Here is a 26280-nt window from a genome sequence, read left to right on the forward strand (position 1 = left end):
GCGCTTTTTCAGCAGCTCTTGCACGCGCCAGCGATAACTCTAGAACCTTCAATGCCACGTCTCGAAATACCGACGCGCCTTACCCCTGATCACATTTCCGACGGCCCACGCGGGGTGCGCCGCTATCCATTGTGCATTGTTGTAGTTTGATGTTCCGTATTCCGGCCGCAAGTACGGCCATCCAAATAGTTTTCGTCTCGGGCACGCCGACTGCTGCTTTCGTCAACGTCATGACCTCGTGACTAGGGCCACAACTAGGTGGGGGGGGGGGGGGGGGGAGAGGAGCTTCGGGAGTTCTACCCGAAGTTTCTTCATGCTTTAACTTTTCGGGTGACACTGAAATGTTTACATACCTTAACATCGGCCATCAGTGGTAAGTTAAACCATTCTACACATGAACACCCCCTCTCCTCCACGAAAAAAATTTTTGGGCACAGCCCAGCATGCGAGACACCTGTCCTTTGTAAAAAGGGAGTGGGGGAAGGCAAAAATGCAATGAGCACGAATGCCAGCTTGGAGTTGGTAATTTGCGCAAACGGTCAATTATATATATATATATATATATATATATATATATATATATATATATATATATATATATATATATATATATATGCACACACTTCGTTACCACGTTACCATCATGTTCTGAAGAGCGATGACCAAGGTTCTTGCGAGCGCGCAGAACTACTTCCGACATTTTTTTTTGTAATTCAGACAAAAAATAAGGAATAAAAAAGCAAAAAGAAACTGCCCATTCGCAGAACCCTCTGAGACCATTCATCAGGATCTTTCACGTCTCCCCCCCCCCCCCCCCCCTGTCTGCCTCACCCTCCACGTCGTCGAAGCGGAGCGCACAACGCGTTCCTTGTGTGTGTGTACTTCACCTTCGTCCGTGTCGTATTCATGCCTTAATCTTCAAGTATGTTAAACCAACAAGCCTAGTCTGCCATTCTTACGGCGGAAAACAAGCGCTGGCATAGAGGAAGGATAGCGTGAGTGCTGGTAAAGGAGGTGGTAGTGGTTAGAAGATGGGAAAAGGCACCTAATTTCTCCAACCCGGTAGGGAGCACGGCGCAATGCCTTGGTAAAGGAGGAAAGCGGCCACGAACTCGTCGCGCCTTCCCTGCTGTCCCCCTTTCCTTCTCGTTCCCAATGTCTACGGGCCTACCGCAGTCTGGGAAAGATCGGCGGCCGCTTGCTCATTCATGAATGTTTCTTTACTAAGAGGGGGAAAAGATGGGGGACAACTTGCAGCGTGCGCGCCGCTATTACCAACGCCAACACCATGGCGCCGCTAGAGAAGGGCAACGCGTAAGCAGTACCCCCCCCCCCCGTCTCCTCTCTCGAATTGTTTATTCTGATGATCCAGTGATGATGCGCGAACTCTTTGAAGTCTCGTGCTCGTCCCCCCCCCCCCCCAAGTCGGCTCTTGCTCGGCCTTGAACAAGCTTCGTGCTCGCATTGGGTGCTTCTCTACGTTCCTTCACACTCTCTCCCCTGCGCTCTTGCCACCCCTGGCGACGAGTGGACGAATGTGTGAGGACCACGTGAGACAGCGCTTTCGCCGCCGCCAGCCTAGCCAGTGCCGCTGAGTGTATACATCGCGCGCGTTGCCCCGCAGATGTGGTGGTGGGACGCGGACGTGTCTGCGCGTGCGGCGGCTTGAGAACCTCGCAGAAGGTGTTCTGTGACCTCGCCTTTTTTCATTGACATAGTGACAGAACGTGTGCGAACTGTGCGTGTCATGGGCCGCTACGGCAAGTGGGTGCGTTACATGCACAACTGCGGACGACCTCAGTACTCGCCCGGTTTGCCCGGCCGGCTCGATCATCGGGCCGCGCGCGGCGATCGCGGCTGGAGGCCGCAACATTGGAAACTTCGAAATGTGCCGCGCAATTTGCGCGCGGTTATGATGCTGGTAAGCTCTGTCGGTCCCACCGTGCTGCCGGAGAAATCGTCCGAGCAACCAGATCCACGAATACCCTGTCCTCAAAGGGACTTCAATTGGAACGAAACCCGCCACTCGAGGTGAGTTCACTGCTGGCATCAGCGAGTTGAGATTAGTGATTGCACCTGTTCGTTATAGTAGTGCTCGGAAAAGGAGTAGCACCGTTCTTGAGCCTCCCATTAGCATAATTTTGTGCTCGTCGTGATCGCGTGTAACCCGTGTAGCGTCTGACGATGTAAAGAACACGCGTAGGTATTTTACTGGAATCATAGCGTCATATTAATTGAGCATTTTTAATTGTAGTTTTTTCCCCGAGTTACCAACACTGCGATTCGCGCTTTCGGAGCTTTTGCCCGCTTTTATATTAGCACGTTTTAGTGGTCACTGGCTGTTTTTTCCCTTGTGCTCTTCGCCTGTAAAGGCCGTCTAGGAGGACCAAGTTTTGCCTGTTATTATTTCATGTGAATGATAACGCCCGCGCATTTTTGTCGACGTTCCGTTTGGCGTTGCACAAGTGGTTGCCAGACTGGAATGGTCAGTGTTGCCAGACTGCCTCTAAATTTGACTGCAAAATTTTTTTCTGTAGTTGCGGTTCTCAGTGAGGGTTTAGTGCCATCCGTGATGCATTTTGCTAACGAGTGACGCTGGCTGTTTTAATTAACGGAATGAACCGCGCCTAGCTGTAGTCGAGCGCGGCGCTGCTGCGCAATTAAGAGGCCAATTTAATTAACGGAATAAACCGCGCCTAGCAGAAGTCGAGCGCGGCGCTGCGGTGCAATTAAGACGCCGTTTTAATTAACGGAATGAACCGCACCTAGCTGTAGTCGAGCGCGGCGCTGCTGCGCAATTAAGAGGCCAATTTAATTAACGGAATAAAACCGCGCCTAGCAGAAGTCGAGCGCGGCGCTGCCGTGCAATTAAGACGCCGTTTTAATTAACGGAATGAACCGGGCCTAGCCGACGTCGAGCGCGGTGCTGCTGCGCGCTTAAGAGGCCAATTTAATTAACGGAATTAACTGCGCTTAGCAGAAGTCGAGCAGCGCGGTGCTGCTGCGCAATTAAGAGGCCAATTTAATTAACGGAATGAACCGCACCTAGCAGAAGTCGAGCGCGGCGCTGCTGTGCAATTAAGAGGTTGTTTTAATTAACGGAATGAACCGCGCCTAGTAGAAGTCGAGGCGCGTTCTCTTGCTGTGTGCGCAGCTGTGCGATTAAGATATCGGGTCTCAGTATTAGGGATGACGGGGAAAACTGAATAGAGTCGCAGGAGGTGATGCGCAGCCCCCCTCCCCGCTTACTTTTTTTTTTCTCTCGGCTGATCGTGTCGCGTCGACCGCGCGCTACGACGGGGGACGCTACGCTTCCCCTAGCTGTGTCAGCACAAGACATATCGTTCGGACTCGTATATACATGTGATGAATAAATGTTCCAAGGCTGGTTAATCGGGGTACGTCGGATATGCTACAGCTATGTACGCCTGGAAGGCTGCTTTATCGAAGCAGATGGAGCGAATTAAGCGCGACTTGCGCGTACCTGTGAATGGGACCCGGCTGACGAGTAACCGTCGCTTTCAGGGCCCCACCCACAATAAGCACGAATTGTCTCTCAGCTCAAGAACGCAGTATAAAACAATAGGGTGGGTGCATAACAATAAAATGGCATAATATGTCTCACTACACGCTCATCACTCACGATATGGCAGGGATCCCTAAACGGGATATCGGCGAGCGATCACCTGCATTAATCGAAGGAAAGGGTCTTTCACGTTGGGACGTGCAACGACCAAGTACGTCTCGAGAGGCCAAAAAAGGAGCCCTGCCCCTGTCTACCCTGCATCGTGAGTGTCCCGCGGATGTGGGACAGCTAGCTGTTTCCTGCAACCATTGTAGCTGAAGTGTGGGTCTGCTCGTTTTTTTTTTTTTTTTGGCCGGGGCGATTGTACGTGACGACTTACTGCATCCTGGGTCACCATAATTAAGCCGAGGTCCTCGCGAATTCCCCATCACTCGGATGTCGGCGGCCGCTTCTGTGCTGTTCCCGACTGTCTGCAGGTCGAACTGCCGCTCGAAGCGATGGCGTCTTCGACAGTCCAATAACGCGACGGCTCCTGAAATGGTGACAATGTACTTTGCACAACTAACGTTGCGGCATTTCATGAGTATCACGATCCTAAAGCTTAGGGGTGGCAACCGAGATAGGGAGCACAAAATAAGGAAATTTAAGAGGTTTACATGAGCAAGTTTGGCCATGTCTCGACACCCAATGCACCGAGGTGGAGTACGTGCCCTAGTTGGTGTACTGTTTACCTGATACGTGGGTCACATCACGTAGCATCACGTAACGTCGTTCGCCCTCCCGCTCAAGTCACCATTTCTGTGGAGAAGGAGGGGCACTGAAGTGGAGTACGTGACCTAGGTGTTGTACGATTCGAGGCGTCTTCGCCTATCCCGTATTTTCACACATATGCTCGCGTCGCGTCGACGCCTTGACCCACCCCCTCTTTCTCCGCAGACACGTCGCGTCGGGTCGGCGCCATGTCATCGTTAGAAGCTTTTTTTTTTTATGGCCATTTCGATTTGAGGCGTCTTTGCCCATCCCGTCTTTCTCCGCAGGTGCTCGCGTGGCGTTAGGCCGTGGCCCATCCACTCTTTCTCCGCAGATGCTCGCGCCACGACGGCGCCGCCACCCACCCCCTCTTTCCCCGCTGATGCTGCATCACGTAGGCGCCCTGTCAACGTTAGAGCGCTCTATCGCCCTTTCACTTCATGACCCTTATAAAATGCCCTAACGTTAGCCATGCAAGCTACACTGTTACCAGTTCAGGAGGCGTCTCGTCATGTCCATGCCACGGATAGACCCCAGAATTGTCGAAATCGCCGACATCATAAGGTACCCTGCCGTGGAAGAAGCCTTCGTGAAATCGGACTGTTGCCTGCGCCATCACTTCGACCGGCAGTTCGACCTCAGGCAGCCGGAACAACAATGGGGCGGCCATCGACATCAGAGTACTAGGGTATATGCAAGGATCTCTGCTTTAATCCATGTGAGCCAGGATGCGGTGGAGAAGTCGTGGTGTACAATCGCCCGGGAAAGAAAGGAAGCAGACCCACATTCAGGTGAAATCGTTGCAGGAAACAGCTCCCCAGCTCAGCGGGACGCAGGCTCTGCAGGGTAGGCCAGGCCAAGGTTCTTTCTTTGCCTGAAGACGTACTTGGTCGTCCTAACGTAAAACTCGCTCGACGCGAAATAATAAGGCTCATGTACGCCATGGTCAAAGGGTTCTCGTCAAAGAACACGAGAGAGCTTACAGAGAAGGAGTTTAAATTTAGCAACTCCACGCGGGCCGACTGGAGAAATTATATAAGAGAAGTACACTCGAAGAGCTGCGCGCACAGCCGGCGATGGGTGGAGTGGGCGAGGTTGTCCAAATCGACGAATGCTTGTTGAGGGGTCGGCGCAAGGCGAATCGAGGTCGCCTGCTGACTGGCGACAATGTTCCTTCAAGGCGCCGCAACAATTACGGTGGCGTTTCGAACAAGGGCCCGTGGATTTTCGGCATGCTGCACGTGTCCACGAAGGAGTTGAGGCTGTTTCAAGTGGATAAAAGGGATGCTGCCACCCTTGGTTCACTGAAAGCCAAGCACATTCTTCCCGGGACGACGGTGTACAGCGACGAGTGGGCCGCGTACCACTGCATACCCAGACTTGTGGATGCCAACGGAACACCGCCAAACGTGGACTGGCACACCGTGAACCACAGTGTCAACTTCGTTGATCCTACGACAGGCGCCAACACCCAAAGGATTGAAAGTGAATGGCAAAAGGCCAAGCGCCGTCTCGTTCGCAACAAGACGACTACCTCACTTACGCCGTCTCACCTCGCCTGGCTTTGGTGGAGATCAATTAACGCACGTCCGAACGTGAAAGACCCTTTTCTTCGATTAATAGAGGTGATTGCTCGCCGGTACCCAGTTTAATTGTGATTAGCGCTTAGTGAGACATATTGTCATTTTATTCTTATGTTTATATTGTCATTATGTTGTATTATTATTATTGTCATTATTCTGTTTATTATGTCACTTTATTCTTATTGTTTTATTCTAAGCTCTTGAGCTGAGAGACAATACACAATCATTATTCGGAATTTTGGTAGTTTGTGCTTATTGTGGTTGGGGCCCTGTAAGCGACCGCGACTCATCGGTGGGGTCCCATTTACAGGTGCGCGCAAGTCGCGCTTAATTCGCTCCATCTGCTTCGATAAAGTCATGCGTAGCATATCCGACGTACCCCGATTAACCAGCCTTGGAGCGCTTATTCATCGCTTGTATATACGAGTCCTAACGATATGTCTTGTGCTGACACAGCTAGCGTGCCCCGTCGTAGCGCGCGGTCGACGCGACACGATCAGCTGAGAGAAAAAAAAAGTAAGGGGGGGGGCAGCACATCACCTCCTGCGACTCTATTCAGTTTTCCCCGTCATTCCTAATATTGAGACGCGGTATCTTAATCGCACAGCTGCGCACACAGCAAGAGAACGCGCCTCGACTTCTGCTAGGCGCGCTTTATTCCGTGAATTAAAACAAACTCTTAATTGCACAGCAGCGCTGTGCTCGACTTCTGCTACGTGCGGTTCATTCCGTTAATTAAATTAGCCTCTTAATTGCGCAGCAGCGCCGCGCTCGACTTCTGCTAGGCGCGGTTCATTTCGTTAATTAAAACGACCAGCGTCGCTCGTTCGCGAAATGCACCGCGGATGGAACCAAACCCTCACGGAGAAACTACAACAGAAAAAAAAAATTTGCAGTCAAATTTAGCGGCAGTCTGGCAACACTGGCCCTCCCTGTCTGGCAACCATTTATGCAACGCCGAACGGAACCTTGCTGAATTCTTTCTGAACTAGCCGTAATTTCGGACGATTTTCGTGGGCCGATGACGACAAAAAAAAAAGCATTTTTAACAAACCATGCAGCTAAACGTTTTACATTTCTGAATATCCACCTGACCAGCGTTTGCAGCTTCTGCCAAATTAATATCCAAATGAACACCTTTAAAGTAAGTGCTAAAACAGGCGGGCTACTGTCAGGATGTCCACATTAAGCGAAAGGTGAATGGATTTGCTTATTCTAAATATTTAGAACTTTGATAAAACTGGTTTCGGAAGCAAGTGGAAGGAGAAAATATAGCTCAATAAAACTTGTTGCTGGATTTGGTTGGAATCACCCGAGAAACATACACGATGCTGAGTATCGTGGGCGTTTCTCGGTTGGATGAACTCGAGTTATTGTACGAGTGTTCGCGGGAGTCAAAGTTGCGCCTATTTTATTGCGAGATGTGGACGGTAAAGCGCCAGTCCTAATGAATTTGCGGAGCGAAGTTATGCGCATTTAGAACAGAATGCACGTGTTTCCTTTTTACCGCATGAGATATTCATCGGCAAATGGCATCGGGTCGACCTTGGTTGCGTTTCGTCCAATCATCGTAGCACCTATAGGTGTCCCGCTGCGATTCGTCGAAGGACGCTGCAGTGTTCACTCTGGTCATTGCACGTCTGCCTAGCGCGAATGATGCCCCGCCGCGGTGGTCTAGTGGCTAAGGTACTCGGCTGCTGACCCGCAGGTCGCGGGATCGAATCCCGGCTGCGGTGGCTGCATTTCCAATGGAGGCGGAAAAGCTGTAGGCCCATATGCTCAGATTTGGGTGCACGTTAAAGAACCCCAGGTGGTCGAAATTCCGGAGCCCTCTACTACGGCGTCTCTCATAATCATATGGTGGTTTTGGGACGTTAAACCCCACAAATCAATCAAATCAATCAATAGCGCGAATGGTGGGTCATTCACTGAAGCAACATAAGGTGGCAGATTTATTTATTATTGAACTCAACGCTCAAGCGTCAATGACACGAACAAGCCGCCGGCAATGCGGGTTTCCATACGCGAGAGTAGTGACAGAACACGCAGCCTAGTGGAAGCATCAATATCTGTCTCGGCAGCTTGCGTAAAAACGGTGCACAGACAATAGACAACTGAGCGCGTTGACTAGTTCTGCCAAAGGGTCTACGAGCGCGCCATTTGTTCGGTACCGACCCGTGGTTGTCGTTGCCGGCTTCACTGTGGCGACGCAATTCTCGGCACTGCTGAAAGTGAAATTCTCGAATTTTCATAAATGCGGGTATCAGCCGAAACGCGCTGCTAGCGACTGGAAAACTTCACAAGTGACAGGCTGACTAAACGATGCCCCTGTACAGGAAACGCTTACCTTCGGATAGTTTTCGAAAACCGTACTGTTATTTTTTCCTTGGTCGGGCATTCCGCGTTCTTTTATGCTTTTCCCACGTTTGTTGTTCCACCTCACGCTTTTTTCCCTTTCCCTCATGACGAGGGAAACGATGCACTCGATGAAAGGTTGTCGTGCGTCAACTTCAGAGCGCGCTCTGAGCAGAGGCCTTCCCTTCACTGATCCTTCATCTCAGCTTTTCACGGAACGGCTTCTCTGGTGCCCTGTCTTGTACGACCATTTCCTTTGATGTTTTCTTTAGCTATTTTCCATCCGCTGTTTCCGCGGCGGCGCGACCAGACGAGTGTAGCCCCCCTCTGAAAGTGCCGCCACCGGGATCGGGATCCTGCAGTTTTTGACTGTGTTTGACGCTAGGCGACAGCGACAGCTCGCGTTTACCAGAACAGTCATGTTTCTCTATGGAACAGTCGGGGGGCGGGGGGGGGGGCGCTGTGGTCGATGTTTAAGCGACTTTAAGCGGGTAGACTTAACTAGAACGAGGTTATCTGATTGGTGGCTAAAGTCAAGGCACGAGTGAGAATTAAACCCTTCACAACAAAGTACGAATCCTCAACCTCACTATTTAAAGGAAATAAAAAAGATTAATGTAATGCTTAGTTCACTGAGTATTATGGCTAGGTGGCGTTAGCCGCCGCCCGATCTGAAGGGTACAGCCACATCCATCCATCCATCCCGAAGCGGCGGACTGTGTGTGTGGTGGGCGCTTTACTCGCACGACGACGAAATCGCTATTCAAGCTCTCGGATTGCGTACTACCTCACTTTGCTTTACAAGTTACCGCTTCAGTACACTCGTAGCGATTCGCGGAACAGCGGGGGAGAGTCGCGGGAAGAAATTCCACAATCTTTCCTGTAAACTTGCCTTGCTGCGCAAGCTGAAGGCAGAAGAGATGGAAGACAGGATAGAGCGCTGACTACCGACTGTTTCATGACACCAATATATAGGCATGCCACACTGCGCTACCACGATGCGCACAAAACAGGTTTATATTGCAGAGGTGCCGCCACCAGAGCCACGACAAAGCACTCCAAAAGTAACAGACGCCATAATCTAAACTGCGTGTTCTGAACATGTAAACTTCTATTTTATCTAATTTACTTTTTATTTTTTTATTGCACCAAGCTTCCTCAAGGACATGAAAGCGTGAAAAGGAACTGTAAAACCTTCCCTTTTTTAAATCTTAAAAAAAACGCTTGACACTGAATAAAACGAAAAAAAAAATTCAAAATACCCTAAGCCAGCACCAAATTTGCAAAGCGATGAAGCACTACGTCGAGAGAGTCAAAAAACATGAAACCCCATAAAAAATTACTAAGCATCGCATGGCGAATAATGCAAGAGAAACGAGTGAACGCTCATTAGGTCAACAAAAGAATGAAAGCAAAACGTTGCAATGTGTTACTCACATAGATTGATGGCATGCTAATGCATTTGTCAATCAATTGCCTGATAAAATACGCTTCAATTATTGCCCTTTCAGTCTTTTTCACGTGCCTTAGCCATGCCTGTCACATTCTCATATTGGGTGGTGCAACCACATGTTCAACAAAAAAAATCTAAGTACGGCAACGAGCATGGTTTTCTCTCATACAGAAGGAATTATAATTTTAGTTTGATGTTGAAAGCTGACAAAGAATAACCACTAGCAGCTCTGAACAGCAAGCTGGTTCAATTACAGACAGGACAAGAAATCACCGCAAGTTGTTATTTTGCCGAAAACAAACATCCATAGCTTGAAATTGAATTGTAAGCATTCAAGGCAGCCTTTGTTTGCACTAGAGTACAATTTTTACTTTTTCTCTCACGCGTTCAAAGAGGCGCCCGGTGGCGCTGCCGGCGGTGTGTTCGCTTGACTACATGCCTGCCTGGAAACGGCGGGGAAACGCGAGCACTGCAACAACCGCCGCTGATACAAAGAAAAAAAAAATGTACCAGCATTAAACGACCACTGAGGTATTTGTTTTATTAATAAAGGCACCTTGATTGGAGCCGCCAAAAAAAAAAAAGGTTTCCTTTTAATGTTCACTGGCATTTATCCCGCCGTTGGAAAGAGGCCGAACGCAGATCGAAAAATTCTGTTTTAAAAATTCACACATACTTTTTAGAGAAACCGCTACAACGTTGTACACTACAGATTGCGTGTGCCCAGATTTGGGTGCACGTTAAAGAACCCCAGGTGCCCTAAATTTGCGGAGCCCTCCACTGCGGCGTCTCTCGTGTTCATATGGTGGTTTTGGAACGTTACACCCCACATTTTATTCAATCATACACTTCGGATTGCACGCTTTTTATTGTGACACGAAACAGAAAAACAGTGAAGGACTGCGGGCAGTCTCTTTAGCTTAAACTTTTCCTTCATTTCGTTTCTTCCGTTTTGTGGGAACATGATGAGGCGTCACATTTTTGCAGTGTGCCTTGAATAGCCTTTGTGGTTCTTCCGCATCTTCACCGGAATGTGGACGTACGGTGGAGGGGTAAACGGCCTCGGAGCTACAGTATCCGAATCACGTCACGTGACTGGTTCGTCCACGATCACATCCGTCGCGTGAATACAGCACAAACGTTACTGTCATACGCAGCTTTTAACAGCGGAATCCGTTACCTGCTTTCAGAATTGACCGCAGTCAACATTGACGCGGTTTGCCATTTGTTATGATCGGACTACGACTTGACACCACATGGACACTCCGAATGATTTTAGCGGCGCCTGCCGTGCTTTATTCCGAGTCAACGTTCCCCGATGTGAATTTGCGGCATCGACAACTTGATGGTTGTGTTCATCAAAGCTCTCAGCGAACCTCGTCAAGCGCACCCGGCCGAGTTTTAAGTTGTCAAGGCCTGGAAGTGAGCTGTCTGCAATCAGGGCTGCAAAAAATGCGGTCAACCGTGTGCTGCTTTTGTCCAGCGTTCTGCGACATGACCCGGACGATCAACCGAGCGTCTTGAGATCCTTCAGCAGGCACCCCTTCCAAGTTTCAAGGTGCCTTCGCGACTCGGCCGGCTGGTTTGCATGTGCGACACCTCTGACTGGTCATATGTCTTTTCCCACACCGCCAGACGAACCGGGTACGCCACGAACCAGGCGTGGGTCTACCCTCCTTCCTGGGTTAGGCCTAACCCTTTCAGCCCTAAATTTTGTCCGTGTTTTCCTAAGACATAACTTGAATTCAAGATACTGTGGTTTGCATCTTCAGGTACCGGGCTGCAGAAATTGGGTGCCTTTTTTCTTCTAACCACTATCACCACCACTCTTGCTCGACCTCGCGCAACGCGAAACGGTAGACATCAGGTTAGTGCCAGTGGTCATTCCCATTCCTCGCTTTAGCCCTTGGGCCGACTGGCGAAGAGAAGAGAGCGGGGAACGCACTACGGAACAGAAAGGGTGAACAACTCTGTCGTCACTTGCACTTGCACTCTAATGCGTTGAAAAGTCATGTCGACCGCCACTTTCAGGTACCCAGCGCAGAAAACACTGTGTGACGTCACGTGCAAGTTCCACAAATGAAAAATTGAGTCACTGTTGCTAGTATTTATATAATAATGAACGCGGCGTCAAGTATGGTCATCATGGCTCAGGTAGTCAAATGGTAAAAAATTCGGCAGATCCCACGTACCTGGAGATCGAAGTCATGCGAAGCATTGCGGGGGGAAAATGACCGTATTGCATTTTTTTATTGAGCGACGCGTCATGCAATGACTCTAAATATATGTACAAATGTTGCACGCACAGACATATGTTGAAGAGTTGCAGATGTTTGTATAACCAGTTGTTTGCACTTGCGAAACGATGCCAACTAGAACATGCGTATTAGCAACACCAGAAGTTGATATGAAGCGCTGAAGCTCGCGAAGGTGCTGGCCCTGAACACTGCTATACATAAATCATCTTCAGCGCATGGCAACTAACCACAATTGACGTTAACTCGACGTGACGGCTGTATCAAAGGAGTACATATGTAATGCTTAATAAATTGGAAAGGCAACACTGCAACCACTATTGACGTTTCACGAAGATTAGCGTCTATTCAAAAAGTAGTTCCGAGACCTGGCGTAGCTCTGTGGTAAAATGGTTCGTTGCCACGCAGAGTGCTTGGGTTTGATTCCAGCTGGGACCCTAACATTTATTCTTTTCATTCATCGGGTCGGCGCTACCGATGTCGGGTATTTCTTGATGCTGGCGCGTTAAAATCGCCCCGGTGTGTTCTTGTCGTTCCTGGGTAGATAATAAGTGTCAACCAAATGAACATCCCATGCTAATTTTGGTTCCCGCCAAGTTAAGGGGGTGATCACGAGAGCACGCAAACGGAAGCGGTTATGTAGATGCGCTCAAAGTCGCTGATGTTCACTGAGAAATGCCTCACGTTTAAAATGGCTTCTTAGTTCCTGCTACTCGCTGGAGTACGCAGAATTTGAACCAGCGGCTTTTTTTTTTCATTGTGATACTCACTGAAGCAGCTTCGCAACGCCGTCCCGAAAATACGCCTGCCGTGTAGCTTCTTGTATCGAAATGCCGAAAATACCTAATGCCGAACATTACCTGAGTCATGTTAAACACACGTGGAATTTTATTCCTTCGAAAGGAAATTAACGAAGAGGCGGTTTGGTGTGCTCCCGAAAGAGGAAAGGAAAAAAAAAACTTTTCTGCAAAGGCGGTTATGTTTACATGCAAGAAAGTAGGTCCTACACAGTATTGGAAGTCAGAAGCGAGAATGGAACACCAGAGGGTTTATCGACCTTCCAGAAGAAGGTACTCACATGGTAATGTCGAACACAGTGTTCCGTGCTCTTCAAGCTCATCGTCACCATGACAAAGGAGCAAGCTAGAGTCAAAGGCAAGTGGAGAGGCCAGCCGCGCTGCTCGCAGAACAAGAGTCTAAGGCCATGCGAAAGCCATTTGGCAGCTGCATGCGGGACCGGGACATTGATGTTTACCTTTTCTGCAATGAAATCTGGAACCGGAACGACCCGATGCCGAAGAGTATTCCTTCATAACCTACAGCGACGTTCTGCAGTACTGCAGAACGAGCAGACGCCTCTACCCACCGCCGCACCGAGACCTACAACGGAGCGAAGCAGCCACACTACAGCAGTTGCAAGTACAAGCCGTATGAAGTCCCGTCTGGGTAAAACACGTCTTCCCGGAGGTTCTTTGAGGTCTACCCGGAGACGCTCCACAGATATATGCCAACTCTGCAAGAAGGCGCGAGCCACACAGAGACATCTCTGGCACGGTGCGCCACCGCCGGGTAACCAAGAAAAAGTGCCAACTAACATTAGCAGAAAAATCATGACCCAAGAGCCATGCAACCAAAGAGTCACGGTCCAGTACGTGCTTGGTATTCTGGAACGCCAGCGGCCAAAAGCAGCGCCCCCACGGATCTGACGCGAGTAAGTTGCTGCTCCGGGACGTCCGAGCTCGCTAGAGTCTTCCTTTAGTTCCCCTACCTCTTCCGCCATTAATGCCATTTCAGTTCTTTCAGGGTCATCGGAAGAAGACAACTCGATGTGTGTGTCCGAAGTCACTGCTTGAGGATCGCGCTCAATAGAAGTACCAACTTGACCATAGCGAGGGAGCCGAATTCTGTCAACCGTAAAGGGGCACGGCTCAATGTCATTGAGGGTTGGGTAACTGGGCGTAGCAAAAAGGGGAGGCGTATTTTTCGAGAAATGCACCAAGTGTGCATCGAGAAATGAGCATGTCACACGCGAGGCTACAATCCCGTGCGCCGGACAAGGTACGTCTTTCCCTTTCAGGAAAAAGAAAAATCGAGCAGTGACATAGCTGGACTATGTCAGGATATACCTAGCTTGAGCTACGGATGGATGGACTGAATTATCGAACGAATCACCAATCAATGGATAGACGGATGGGCGAATCACGGATGGACAGACTACCGAATGATTTCACGTGAGTCACGTTCCAGCCCACTAGTCAAGCTTCACTCCAGGATCTTCCAGGTCTTCTACGGCAAGCCAGCTGTGTGACGTCTGATCACCACGCGAAACTGCCCAACCTCAGCCAGTGTAGCTAATGCTACAAAAGAAAAAAAAGAAAACCTTGTCCCTGCTCCGCTTGTTAACCAGTTCTGGGAAAGCCGCCGCAATTCCCGGAAAGCCATTCCTCTTGGCCTTTGCTTCTCAGAAGCCGCTTGCAATGTGACAGGGATCTAGTTTCCTGCTTTACTTTCAAGTGGAAAATATGTTTCCTTGGGCCTTCAAGAGTTGCAATTCTACGAAATAGGACATTTTCGGTAATCCACTTTCATTTGTCACACCTGCTTGCCTTCCCCTCCCCCCCCCCCTTCACTTTCCTCATGACGGAGGACTTGATCCGCATTACTGCCGTTGTTGTTTGAAATGCCTCTGTAGTGCTATTGCACCTTCGCTGGAATGTTGAGAGCTTAATGCAATTATTCATAGTTTTCTCTGACGCCACCGTGGTCGCCATCTTGTAGTGCAGGCTGGTTAAAACCGCTCGCGGAGCGAGACACCGTGACAATAGATTAGTACCCGTTTCCCCTCTGTTCCCCGGTGGCGCGGCTGGCAAACAGAAGAAAGCGGTTAGAGCACAAAAGCAGGCGGAGACCAAACGAATCTGACCTCATCGGCATTCCTAAAGATGGTCACGGTGGCTGCCATGTTTTCGTACACGATACAGAGAACCTGTCTGTGACGTCACGTGAAAACTATGTAGACCATGCAAAGGACCAATGGACGACAGAACGCTGCCTCGGCGGCTAAAGAAATAGTCCGGGTCATCTTTCACGGTGTCAGTCTGAAGTACTCGCCCACTGGTGCTGGCTTGTGTGAATTGGCCTTCGAGAAGGATAGCCGCGGACTTCCACAGTTTCATCCGACCTTTCAGCAAAGCCAGGTTCGCAAGTTTTGACGGCATGTGGAAGAAATGGGCCCTTTCTCAGATTGGTGACAGCGATGGACTTTGTCTGGATAAAGCGCAGATGACTCGACACGTTGATTCAGCAGGTAATGTGAAACAGCAAAATCATTTTCAGCTTCGCTTGCTTATGCCGTGGCATTGATCACAGGTAGCCACGCCTACTCTGAAACATGCACTAAATATGTTGGTGTTCCTGTTCCGAAATTTCTTATAATTCTTATGGTTACTTTAGAATTGCATTGTAAAACTAACCAACGTTTCAGAGTGCGTTGGGTATTTAAACTAGTGATATGTAGTCACTTTCTTCCGTTGGGTCGTCGCTATCAATTTCGCCTTTTTAACTTGCGAATACGTCGTCATGCCCGTCATGAATCGGCAATGCTAGCTGCGTAAAAAATTTGATCTGCGCTGTGAGCGGTGACGCCCACGCAGCGGTTAATTTGCTGCGCGCAATAAAACTGGTCATGCGTTCATATCGGGGCAGTAGTGAAACGTCGCGACGGGAAATGAGTCCCCGCGATAAAAAATTACACTGCCGAATCAGAACCGATGATCGCCGACAAGCCTTGATTGGGATGATGATGATGAACAAAATTTATTTAATTAGCAGAAAGATCCTCCTCCCCTTTTAGGTGCGAGAAGAAAAGCATGAGTTATTGAAAACAACACATGCAAATATGTCCTCGGCCAGCGCCGGGTTTTGCACGCACGACGGATCCATCAAACTCCACGAGTCGTAACTAGCATTGTCGCTCGAAATGCTCACCAAATAGGCCATAAAAGTGACCAACTAAACCATAATTCATTCTAGGCCGCGATTTTACTCGGGGCACTGCACTGGGAAGGTGACGCTGCTTCACTGGTGAAAACGTCATGTTTTCCTACTTCGTGACACATTTTCGTACAAAATGTCTTCCTTATTCGTTCCCGCTTTATATTAATCAGAGTATGCGACTACAGCTTATTATGTGTACACATTTCCCCCTTTGAAATAGTGTTTTTCTTGGGCCTGGTAAGCGTTAAGAATGCTGCATTTACTACGTTACCGTCAAAAGTAACGGTACCTAATAAACTATCGTCTTAATAACAGGCAGACACCTCCATATAATGAACACTGTTATTTTGCTGTCGCTGCTCGAGCGCGAATTTTGTACATGCTATTTAGTGCAACACAGTTTGTTTTTTTAACGCAAAGTTGCAAGCACTTTCACGGCACCGCAATGTTTTTGGTGAAAACGGTCGTTAAAAAAACCTATCTCGAATCCAGGCACAATGGCCTGACTTTGTTTTCTCGGTAACATCAAAGGCCTTGAAAATCGGTTATAGAGAATCTTGCAAGTTGGCAGTAAGGTTCTGAAAGGAAATATGTTTTTGTCAATAATGAAGCTTTCCTTCAGAAAAAAAAAATTGTGCCGATTGCCTTGTTGCTTTGTACTACAGTAGTGGTTGTCGTCAGTCTCCCGTTTCTGGACTAGAGTTTAATCGCAAAGCCACCGGTGTACAATATATAGAGTGGGTCTTTCGTTCTCTCTTTACATTTCTACCGAAGAACGGTGTATTTTTCAACCGCAAGATAGAGCAGGCGCCTTCGTCAATTTGTATTCGTTGGCTCTAGCGAGATCCTAAGAAGTCCGAATACAAGAGCAACAAAAGGGCCCCTGTATCAACAAAAGAAGTCCTGAAAAAACATCTTCACTCACAGCAATAGGTGGGGTACCACTCAGAGCCTGGTACAGTACTGTAACAAGAAAAAAAAAAAAACTCCAGAACTGGAGGTTGGAAAAGAAGGTAAAAAGGTGGCATGGTATGTGTGCTAGCCCATATGAAAGTTCACCAGCCCGACTTCAGTATAAGTAAGCAGATACACAAAATATTTTAAAGCAAATACATAGTAGTCAGTCACTGTCACGGACGGCTATTTTTGGCGGCACAATGTCACGGCAATTAACGGGCGCCGTACTCCCCGACTGACCGTGAGAAACGGCGGCGCATGAAAGGCAGCCGAGAAGGACAAAATGGGGTGCTCTTCTTAGAACGTCGCCGCCGACGGTTAATCCTTTTGTAACTGTGGGGCGTCTGCAAGGTCGTAGAAGGCCGCGGTATACCCTGAACAAGGATTAGACTACGAGACACACCGGCTGAGAGCTAAATGGTTGACCGTTCCCACGGGGAAAAGCGTGGGAAACGCTCTGGTGGCCAAGCCGTATGACAACAACCCGACAGGTTGTCACTCTCGCTAGTTGCGGGCCCTCTCCCAATTAAAAAGGGGTGAGGTCAAAATATTTTTGGGGCGGAGTTCCCATAAATTAAACGCGCATGATTGGACCCATGTAGAGGTCTCTTGTCCCCAAGGAAGAGAGCGAGAAGACTTACTGGTATTTTACAGGTATTTACCCTGCTAGGCAGACTAGTCGCTGACCAAGATGGTGTAGAAACAGATCAACAAGCATCTCTTCTAGAAGTTTTTAGTGTGGCTCTGTATCGGCTGGCCACCTAAACTTAGCCGTTCGTCTAGTTGTGACGCGATATTAACGTTTGCAACGTAGACATCGGGACTTCGCCTCGAGTTAGCTCAACCTGCTCGAAGTCACCTGCAAGCACTAGCCTCCCGGAGCCACCAGCGTTGCAACACCGCCGACATCACAGTCGTGCCAGGACTCTCTTCGACTTCTCGCATCCGATCGTCGGGGACACAACGCTGCCGGTCATCACACGTATGCCTTCACCTGTTTATATCTTCGAACTTTCTCCTCCGTCGTTCTATTCTTGTTAGTTTGTAATAGTTCTCTCTCGTAAGCTGATTTATTGTTTCTGTTATATATTTCTTTAGTTGTATCAAGTGTCGATGTATTTTGTTAGTTGTATTGAAGTGTTGTATTATATCCCGTGTGCTGCAATATCACTAGAGTAAAGTTGTTTTGTTTTCTCAGGTCTCTGATCTCTTCACTGTCTCTGCTTGCCTACGGAACGAACTAACCTGCTGTCATTCCCGTCGCCGACTTCGCGCTGGCGACGCTAGAGTGGCAGCTTGTAACAGTCACCTTCTAAAAAGGAAGTCTGGGGCATTTCGTGTATGTTAACACAAAGCATATGACACTGCAAGCAGGTGCGTTCGTGTCTGGAATTCGAGCAAATCCAGGAAGCGCATTGTGCTGGCACCTACATGTGGCGCGAGTACTGTTCAACTTGCAAGTGAACATCTGACGCACATGTGCCAGGAATGCCAGGCCTAAGCCTCATAGAGAACTAAAGAAAGAGAGGTGACTTCTTACAATATGAAGGGTTATTGATAGATCCCACCTATTTTCAAAGTTATTGTCGACCGAAAGGTTTCCCTCCCGACCAATAGGTACCTTCCCTGAAAGTCTGTTCTGTGGGGTTGTGGGGTGCGCACAAATTCATTAAACCGGTTGGCGCCTACACTGAGGAAAGCGACACTTCACCTTGCTTTTCGTAGAGGTATAGAGACCATATTAGCCACGAGGATCATCCATTTTTCAAAGGTATTGCAAACCATTGTGCAAAGAGAAAAGGGTGATTTTCCTCCCCAACCTCTACGTCTCTCCCCTCTTCGCCCTTTCGTACTTCCTTATTGGACGAGGCCTGACACTTGACTGGTTATCCCGGATGATCTCTCCGCTCCCCCGTCGCCGCTTGAACTCTCGTCGGAAAGCGAGGCCATTATCGGGCGAACAAGCACCGACACACGTGTGCGCTGTACATGAGCGTAGGCTTTTTGTAGCTTTTTAACGTTTCTAAGACGCCATCGACTGCAGCGAGATGCCAACGCGTTGTGCTGTTAGCTGCTCGAACATTATTGTCAGGGGTGACAAGCTATTTTTTCTATTCCTCATGGAAATGAAAACCTCGGACAGCAAGAAGTATGGCTCCATCGCATCGGGAGAAATAACTTCGAGTGTCGCGAAGGGAAGCTGTGCGTGGTAAGTCGATCAGTACCAAATCTTTTCGCGTATATTTTCCAATCGAATCCTATTAGGTGAAGCTAAGGCTCGATGCTGGTGCCTTCACGATAAAAAGAAAGCTACATGAAATTGGCGGTCACGTTTTCTCACAAACAGTAACTGCAGCGAAACTCTTAGACTTCGTAATTTACCGATCTTTACGCGAAAATGTACTGCGACGTTTCAGAAAGAAAGTTTTGCAAGAACTCCGCTTTTGCAAAAATTTTTGCACCCTCCTAAGCCCGTACCGCTTACCGTGCGCACGCTATTTTTTAGATATAACGTTACCGTGTTAGCGTGGTGCACATAAACATGGCGGCGCTTTCAGACGCCCGCTTGGATGTGATTTTGGCGTAGTTGAAAGATTCACTACATTCGTAGCAAACGATTGTTTAAAATGGCTTCGGTTAGCTTCGATGACCGAGTATTACGAATAAGCTAGCGTAATTTTTTAGATAGCTTCCCTTTCAAACACGAAAACATTTACGCGCGGTTCATATTTATTTAGTTTTATTATTACTAAAATAAACTTGTGACAATGCTTCGCGCGGTGACACAAGCAATCATTCTCGTTTTCTTCTACTTTCACTGTTGTTTAACTTATCAACCCTCCGATAGGTGGCGCCACCATCTTAGCTTGGGGGCACGTAAACGCTATCTTGCTAAAACGCTAACCGCTGTACCCCCCTCACCCTAAAGGCAATTCTGCGCACGCTTATGCTCCGTTCTCCAAAATTATTTCAGTGTGAGTGCCACTTCGTTGTTTACAGGCTAATCGCAAAGGTTTCTTGTTGTCGTTCTAAACATTTGTTGTGCGGTCTTGGTACCACTGCGAAGAAATATCGGTGTTTTATCGTTTCCGTCTCGTTTCAGGTTTTGTCAAGTCTGACGCAGACTTTACAGCACAGAAAATTAAATGTTACGGTACTGATAACTGAGTTCTAGGTCGCTCTTATATGGTGAGGCGAAATATATAAAAAGTTGGCAGCCAGTCCACGAAGTGAATGCTGATGGTGGAGCGAGGCTAGGTCTTACGGCTTATAATGTCAACCTTGAAGTCGCCGACTAGTGTAAAGGATGGATGGATACATGAACCGATGGATGAAAAGACACGCTGAAGCACGGATGGACACAGATGCACGAACGGATGGATGGACAGATGGTGAATGGACTGAAGCCCGCCGAAGCGGGCAGACAGGTGGACGAAAGGAAAGATGCGCGGACGAACATACATGCATGGACGGTGGGACGGACAGGCTACGGTCTATTTCCTCCTTCACCGCTTTAAGCGTCTTCAAAGGCAGTACTGTTAAGGCAGTACCAAAATGCGCTACCCCCTCCCCCCCTGGCGTAGCCAGAAGTGGGTGGAAGGGTTAAAACACTCCCTTCAATTTTCCTTGCGTATGTACACAAGCACACACAAAAGCCCGAACATACATATAGTATGGTTGAACCTCCTCCCCCCCCCCCCCGAAAAATATTTCTGGCTACGCTACTGCCACCCCCCATTTTTTTAGACTCTTACCCCCGAATGCAGAGATGTTACTTGGCTAGCGACTTCAACTTAACTTGAGCAAGTCGGCGCGAAGCAAGCAGCCGACTTCAAAACGCCCAAGTCAGCCTTCGCGTTTCATAGATGCTCAGGCTGTCTTGCTTGGTCAAGTCAAGAACGAGCTTCAAAGCAGAAACACGCTGCTCGCCTGCTAACGAGGGTAATAATGAAGGTGTTCGCGTAAGGCACGCATTACACCAAAAAAAGACCATACGTTTTAAAATAACTATAAAAACGAAGGGCCACAAGCATATTCTTGCCATTTTACGGCTAACAAGCGGCACGTGGTGCCTGCCACCACAGCGATGCGCAGTGTTGCTTCCGTAAAGCGTTCGTTGCCCGCTGGTTTTAGTGGCCACCCAAATGCGGTGCGTTTCTCCACGGTTGCTTGTTTGGAGGCGAAACAAGCATCGCGTTGGGTTCTTTCGTCGTTTTTTTTTTTTTCTCAATCGAACGCCATGGCATGTATTTGTGCTGACCTGGCTCACGAGGTGACGCGATTTTCACGGTATTTGCCTTTCTGTTCGCCTGTGTGCATGCCTGTTATGGGCTAGGTCGCAGTTATTATGAAAAAAAAAACAAGTTCTGGGAACAAATGGCATTTGTATCTTTTTGTTGAGCTTGGTAAACAAGAGAAAAAGCGAGGGTCAGGACATTGCCCTCAGCAGAATTCTGTCTCGCGGGGTGCAGCAATGTATCGCTGCATGATGGCGATGCGGATTAAAAAACCCGTGATAGGGGCACCACTTTTTTATGTGTGTGTAATTTCACGTAGCGTTGTGCTACAAGCGATGCCTTTCTGAGCGAGAAACAGCGGCCTAGACGGGACGAAAGGATAGACGCGGCACACGGACTCAGCACCGAGTCAATTTTTTTTTTTACCGAAAGAGACGGAAAATGTCGTCGTGTTATAGAAAAACAGAAATAGCCTTTGCGGCTACGGAACACTTCGGCGTTGTCGACACCGGGGTTATTAACACGCACGTGTGTGTAGTCGACACAACCTGTAACGCAAGGGAACTCAGCCACTTCATAACAGTCCGCCGGCTGCGGAAAGCGCACCAGCATCGCGTACAGGTGCTTTGCGATGAGTAGCGTAACTTTTCCGACTGCACGGCACACTGTCGACTACGGAATGCGGACGAAATTTCCGGTGACTGGTTGGTATGTGCCAGCGCTGTAAAACCTGAGAGCCATCAGTAGCTGTAACACTGGATGCACGGGCTGTCTTCGGTTGTCCCCACTTTCACGGAGCGGCAACATAACGAGCAGCTGCCCCACGGCGTTCTTCATCAATCTATACCTAGCGTGGTATTGTTGCTCGTCGTACAACTCCATCGGATTTCCTTCGAGAGGTGGCCATGTTGGAATAACGCGTGAAGTCGCTTTCAAGCAAGCCCCGCAGCTGACTTGAAACTTGTCCTGACTTCGACCGAGCCAAGTCGCCTTCAAGTCATCCGCAAGTTCGAGAACGAGTTATGGCGACCGGCAAGACTGTCTTGAGTCAAGAACGAGTCAAGTACGAGTCAAGTAACATCTCTGCATTCGGGGGTTAGTATTCATGATTGATTTATATGTGGGGTTTAACGTCCGAAGACCACCATATCATTTTGAGAGACAGCGTAGTGGAGGGCTCCGGAAATTTCGACCACCTGGAGACTTTTAGCAAAACACTTCATTTAACTGACACCGATAGGAATGGCTATCAGTAGATTCTTGAAGCAAATGTAGAAGCTACCTTTTTTAAATAGCGGTAATATCTTAACAGCTTTACGGACCCTGATGCCGACCTATCTCCTAAACGTTGACCGCCTCGGTGGTCAGTGGTCGAGGCGTTCGGCAGCTCACCCAAAGCTGCATGATTGGATCAGAACCCGGCTGCTGCGGCCGAATTTTCGATGGAGGCTAAAACGCTCGAGGTTTGTGTGCTTAGCTGTACGTTACAGAACCCCAGGTCGTCGAAACTTCCGAAGCACCTCACTGCGGCGTGCCTCATAATCGTATCATCGTTTTGGCGCGTGAAATCCAACATATTATCTTTGGCTCATTTATCTCAATTAAAACCAGCGAAACCCTCAATGCACTTGCCTTGTGGAGTTTTAGAATAGCGTACGCAGAGCTTTGCGTTAGTGTTTCGCGCCAGTGTGCATGCATCGTGCGCTAAGCACATGTGGGCTCCCGTAAAGTGACTGAAATAGGGGGCAACCGCAGACCATGCCAAGTTAGCTTACCCTGTTTGAAAATGTAAATTTTTAGAATAGCGTACGCAACGTCTTGCGTTGCGCCGTTCGCTCACTTGTTGTGGGCTCCCGTTGAGAGACGAACGCTTCGCCCGCAACGTCTGCGAACTTTGCGCACGGTATTTAAAACTCTGTAATTTGCACCCTATCAAATGCCTTGCAAAAATACAGATCGTACTAGTTTGGTCTCTCTCGCCAAGAGCTTTGGAGGTTGCGTGTACAGTCACGAATTTTGTTACGTACACCTGTGTTCACAAAAGCCTATGTTGATAAGGCCGTCAAATGCTGTTTTCACTCACATGACCTCTCATGTAGCAATATGCCCGTATACTTTACGTGACTAACGACAATGGAAACGCGCGCGTGTGTGTGTTAACTGACGACTCTGGCTTTGACTCCGCGCTTCTTCAGAATTCAACGCATCTTGAAAATGATTTGCCGTGAAAACGGTGTTGAAAGGTCATTCGACAGTCCGTCAGCGCGACGGCTTTCTCCCCCCACCCCCTCCTTTTTTCCCCTTTGCTGCGTGCTCAACACCACCCGCCGTTATCATCGTAAAATTTCACCTCACCCTTCCTGGAGCCAGCGAGCTCGAGGGCCGATTACGAACGAAGAACCTGCGACGCGAATTGCGCGCCGCCGCTATCTGCCCCATCACTCCTCCTCTTGGCGCCGCGCCAGTGATCGCTGCCTCATCGCGATTGACGGCCGTTACCGGGGCACGTACCAGGCGAGTTCCGTGCCGGCCGCAACCGGCGTCAGTGCGGTCTTTTCGGAGCGTTGTCGGCGCCTACTCGCTCGTGCCTTGCTGTGACTCCTTCCGAAAAACGCGTGCTCGTGTCGGCGTCGAAATCGACGGAGGTATCAGATACGCCGCGCTCTTTTCGTTTTGTGCGGCATCTATCGTCCGGCGGTGCACGCGTCGTTCTGTTTGTTTCGTGTGCGCGGTGATCTTCGGCGAGGCACACGCTCCCCATGTGTGCTTGCGCTGCCCGTAAAACGTGGTGCTCGTCTCCTAAGCGCTACGTTCTTGTGCCGCGGCTAAGAGGCGTCGGCGATGTACGGCCGTCTCTCGGAGCCCACACGCCCCTGCCGTTCAGTCCTTGGCTCATCTCGTGTTACGGACGCTTCGCGCGCACCAGCGGATGACGTTTCGTTTCGCCACCCTCTGCGAGAGGAGCTTTCTTCAGTTTTTAAAGCCGGCTTGGAAGTCGCTCGGAAGGCTGAATGCATCGGGCCGCCAGGTCAGTGTTTCAAATCTTGGTTTGCTCACGGAGGAGGGAATGTTGACTGCTCTGTGGCAGCCTTTCACCGTGGGCTGCTTGTTTTGCATAATTGTAGGAAACGGTGCAAAAAAAAAAAAAACGCTGGAAGGACTACACGTACACAGCGAAATTCATGCTAGTTACCCTTTCTTTGGCCTTATTTTGCGCAAATATTTACGATGATGCTGAAACAACTCGCCCAGTCATGCATTTTTTTTTTCTTAAGGATGCATCTGCGCACTAAACAGGAGCTATGCACGCGCGTATAGCTGATTACCCGGCAGGGGATGGCGCGTTTTCGTTCAAATATGTTAGAAACCCTCCTGCACGTTAAGTTTGTTGCAGTACCGCATGCGCGTGGTACTGCATTTGTTGCGTACCTAATTTGTGTTTTTGGTCAACCATGCCTTGGAACTTTTCGGTTCGGACATTGTATCGGGTACTTGATTCCGTGGACTGTAGCGAGATTAAAAGTTTTGCCTCACTAGGAATATAGTTTCGAGGCGTCTCTCATAATCATATGGTGGTTTCGGGACGTTAAAGCAGACATATCATCAAGGAATATAGTTTCGGAGTGCTCGAGGCTCACCCAATCGTAATCGTGTAAGATAATACATTGAAGGAGAACGGCTATTTGGGCTAGTCCCTTGCTGTTTGGGTCTTCGGTACGCTTTGCTTTCAGCACCACCGTGCTTGCCCTGCAACCGACATTGACGTGTAAGATAAGCATTCTCTTTATCATGCTCACGTCCGCGATGGATGCTTCCGTAGCGAGTGTAGCTATTAGTGCCTTGATAGATTCGTCACGGCGCTCCCCCTTTTGCACCCCTGTATCCACAGTTGCCCCCTCGCCGACCGGGGAGAGGGCACGAAACATTTACACACTAGCGCTAAGGATACCAGTTGTAGCCTTAAAAGTGACGAGTCACTGTGCCGAAACTATGGCTAGAGCGCATCACGCCTGTTTATGCATTTTTATCCGGATAGAGGCACACGAAACCCAACTTGTCGCCTGGGACAAACGCATCGGACTACTTCTGTTACCTGCATTATATATGCTCAAGTGGAAGCATTTCAACGTTTCCAGGATATGCTCCTTTTAGATGTGTGAACTCGCGTGTCGTTGTGGAAGATGTGACAAAAGTGGCAATTAGAGATTTTTTAGCAAGCTACGGAAACACGTTACTGAAATACGACAGTAACGTGTTGCGCGTTACTGTCGGAAAGTATGCGCGAATATTGCACGCGCATACTTTCCGTATGCGCGTGCAATGGTCGCGCATGCGTGCTCGTAAAGCCGCTTCCATTGCCGCCTTTCCGTAACGTCTTTCCGTAGCTTGCTAAAACTCTCTAACATTGCGCGTATAGTGCGCAGGAGCACCGAAGCTATGAAGTTTGTTGGCCATGAGGGTGAGATAAAAGGCATTGCGGAGTTACGGATAGACGTTCAATTTCATTTGAGATCACGCCTCGTCGCTTGTGTATTCGTTGTCTGGCACTGTGCCACTACAAGTGCGGGTTACCAAAGTAATAAATAACGTTGGGTGCAGGAAAGACAGATTGAAGTACAAACTGCGTGGTGCCCCGCCGCGGTATTCTAGTTGCTAAAGTACTCGGCTGCTGACCCGCAGGCCGCGGGAACGAATCCCGCATAGAGCTATTATACTATGGAATCCCGACTTCGCAGTTGCATTTTCGATGGAAGCGAAAATGCTGTAGGCCCGTGTGCTCAGATTTGGGTGCACGTTGAAGAACACCAGGTGGTCGCAACTTCCGGAGCCCTCCACTACGGCGTCTGCCATAATTATATAGTGGTTTTGGAGTGTTAAATCGCACATATCGATAACAAACTACGTGGTGAAATTTTTCGTCATTTAAAGAAGCACTGACATCAAATTTACACATGTCAAGATTTTTGCTCCAACGTGTAGCTATCAGCCCCTAGTATCGATTCGCGGCCTGAAACACATCTGAGGTAAGAATGAATATCTGTAATATTAATTAATATATCCGCTATCGAACGTGGTTCAAAATGGGTGTAAAGCCCACCAAATTGTAGTGCTCTAAGCGCTTCCTCGCGATCACGTCGAGACCGCTGCACAGTGTTACGCCTTTGAG

General features: G+C 48.9%; 1 protein-coding gene across 1 annotated transcript in view; it reads left to right on the forward strand.

Annotated features, from left to right (window-relative positions):
- The first annotated feature begins 1747 nt into the window (after positions 1 to 1747).
- The window catches only part of LOC142802989 (uncharacterized), a 92957-nt gene continuing 68424 nt past the window's right edge, over positions 1748 to 26280 (forward strand). Inside the window, exon 1 of the mRNA XM_075888082.1 lies at positions 1748 to 2031. Within this exon, the coding sequence (XP_075744197.1) occupies positions 1748 to 2031 (284 nt within the window). The remainder of the gene's footprint in view (positions 2032 to 26280) is intronic.

Source organism: Rhipicephalus microplus, chromosome 3 (genome assembly GCF_043290135.1).
Source record: "Rhipicephalus microplus isolate Deutch F79 chromosome 3, USDA_Rmic, whole genome shotgun sequence".
Taxonomy (NCBI): domain Eukaryota; kingdom Metazoa; phylum Arthropoda; class Arachnida; order Ixodida; family Ixodidae; genus Rhipicephalus; species Rhipicephalus microplus.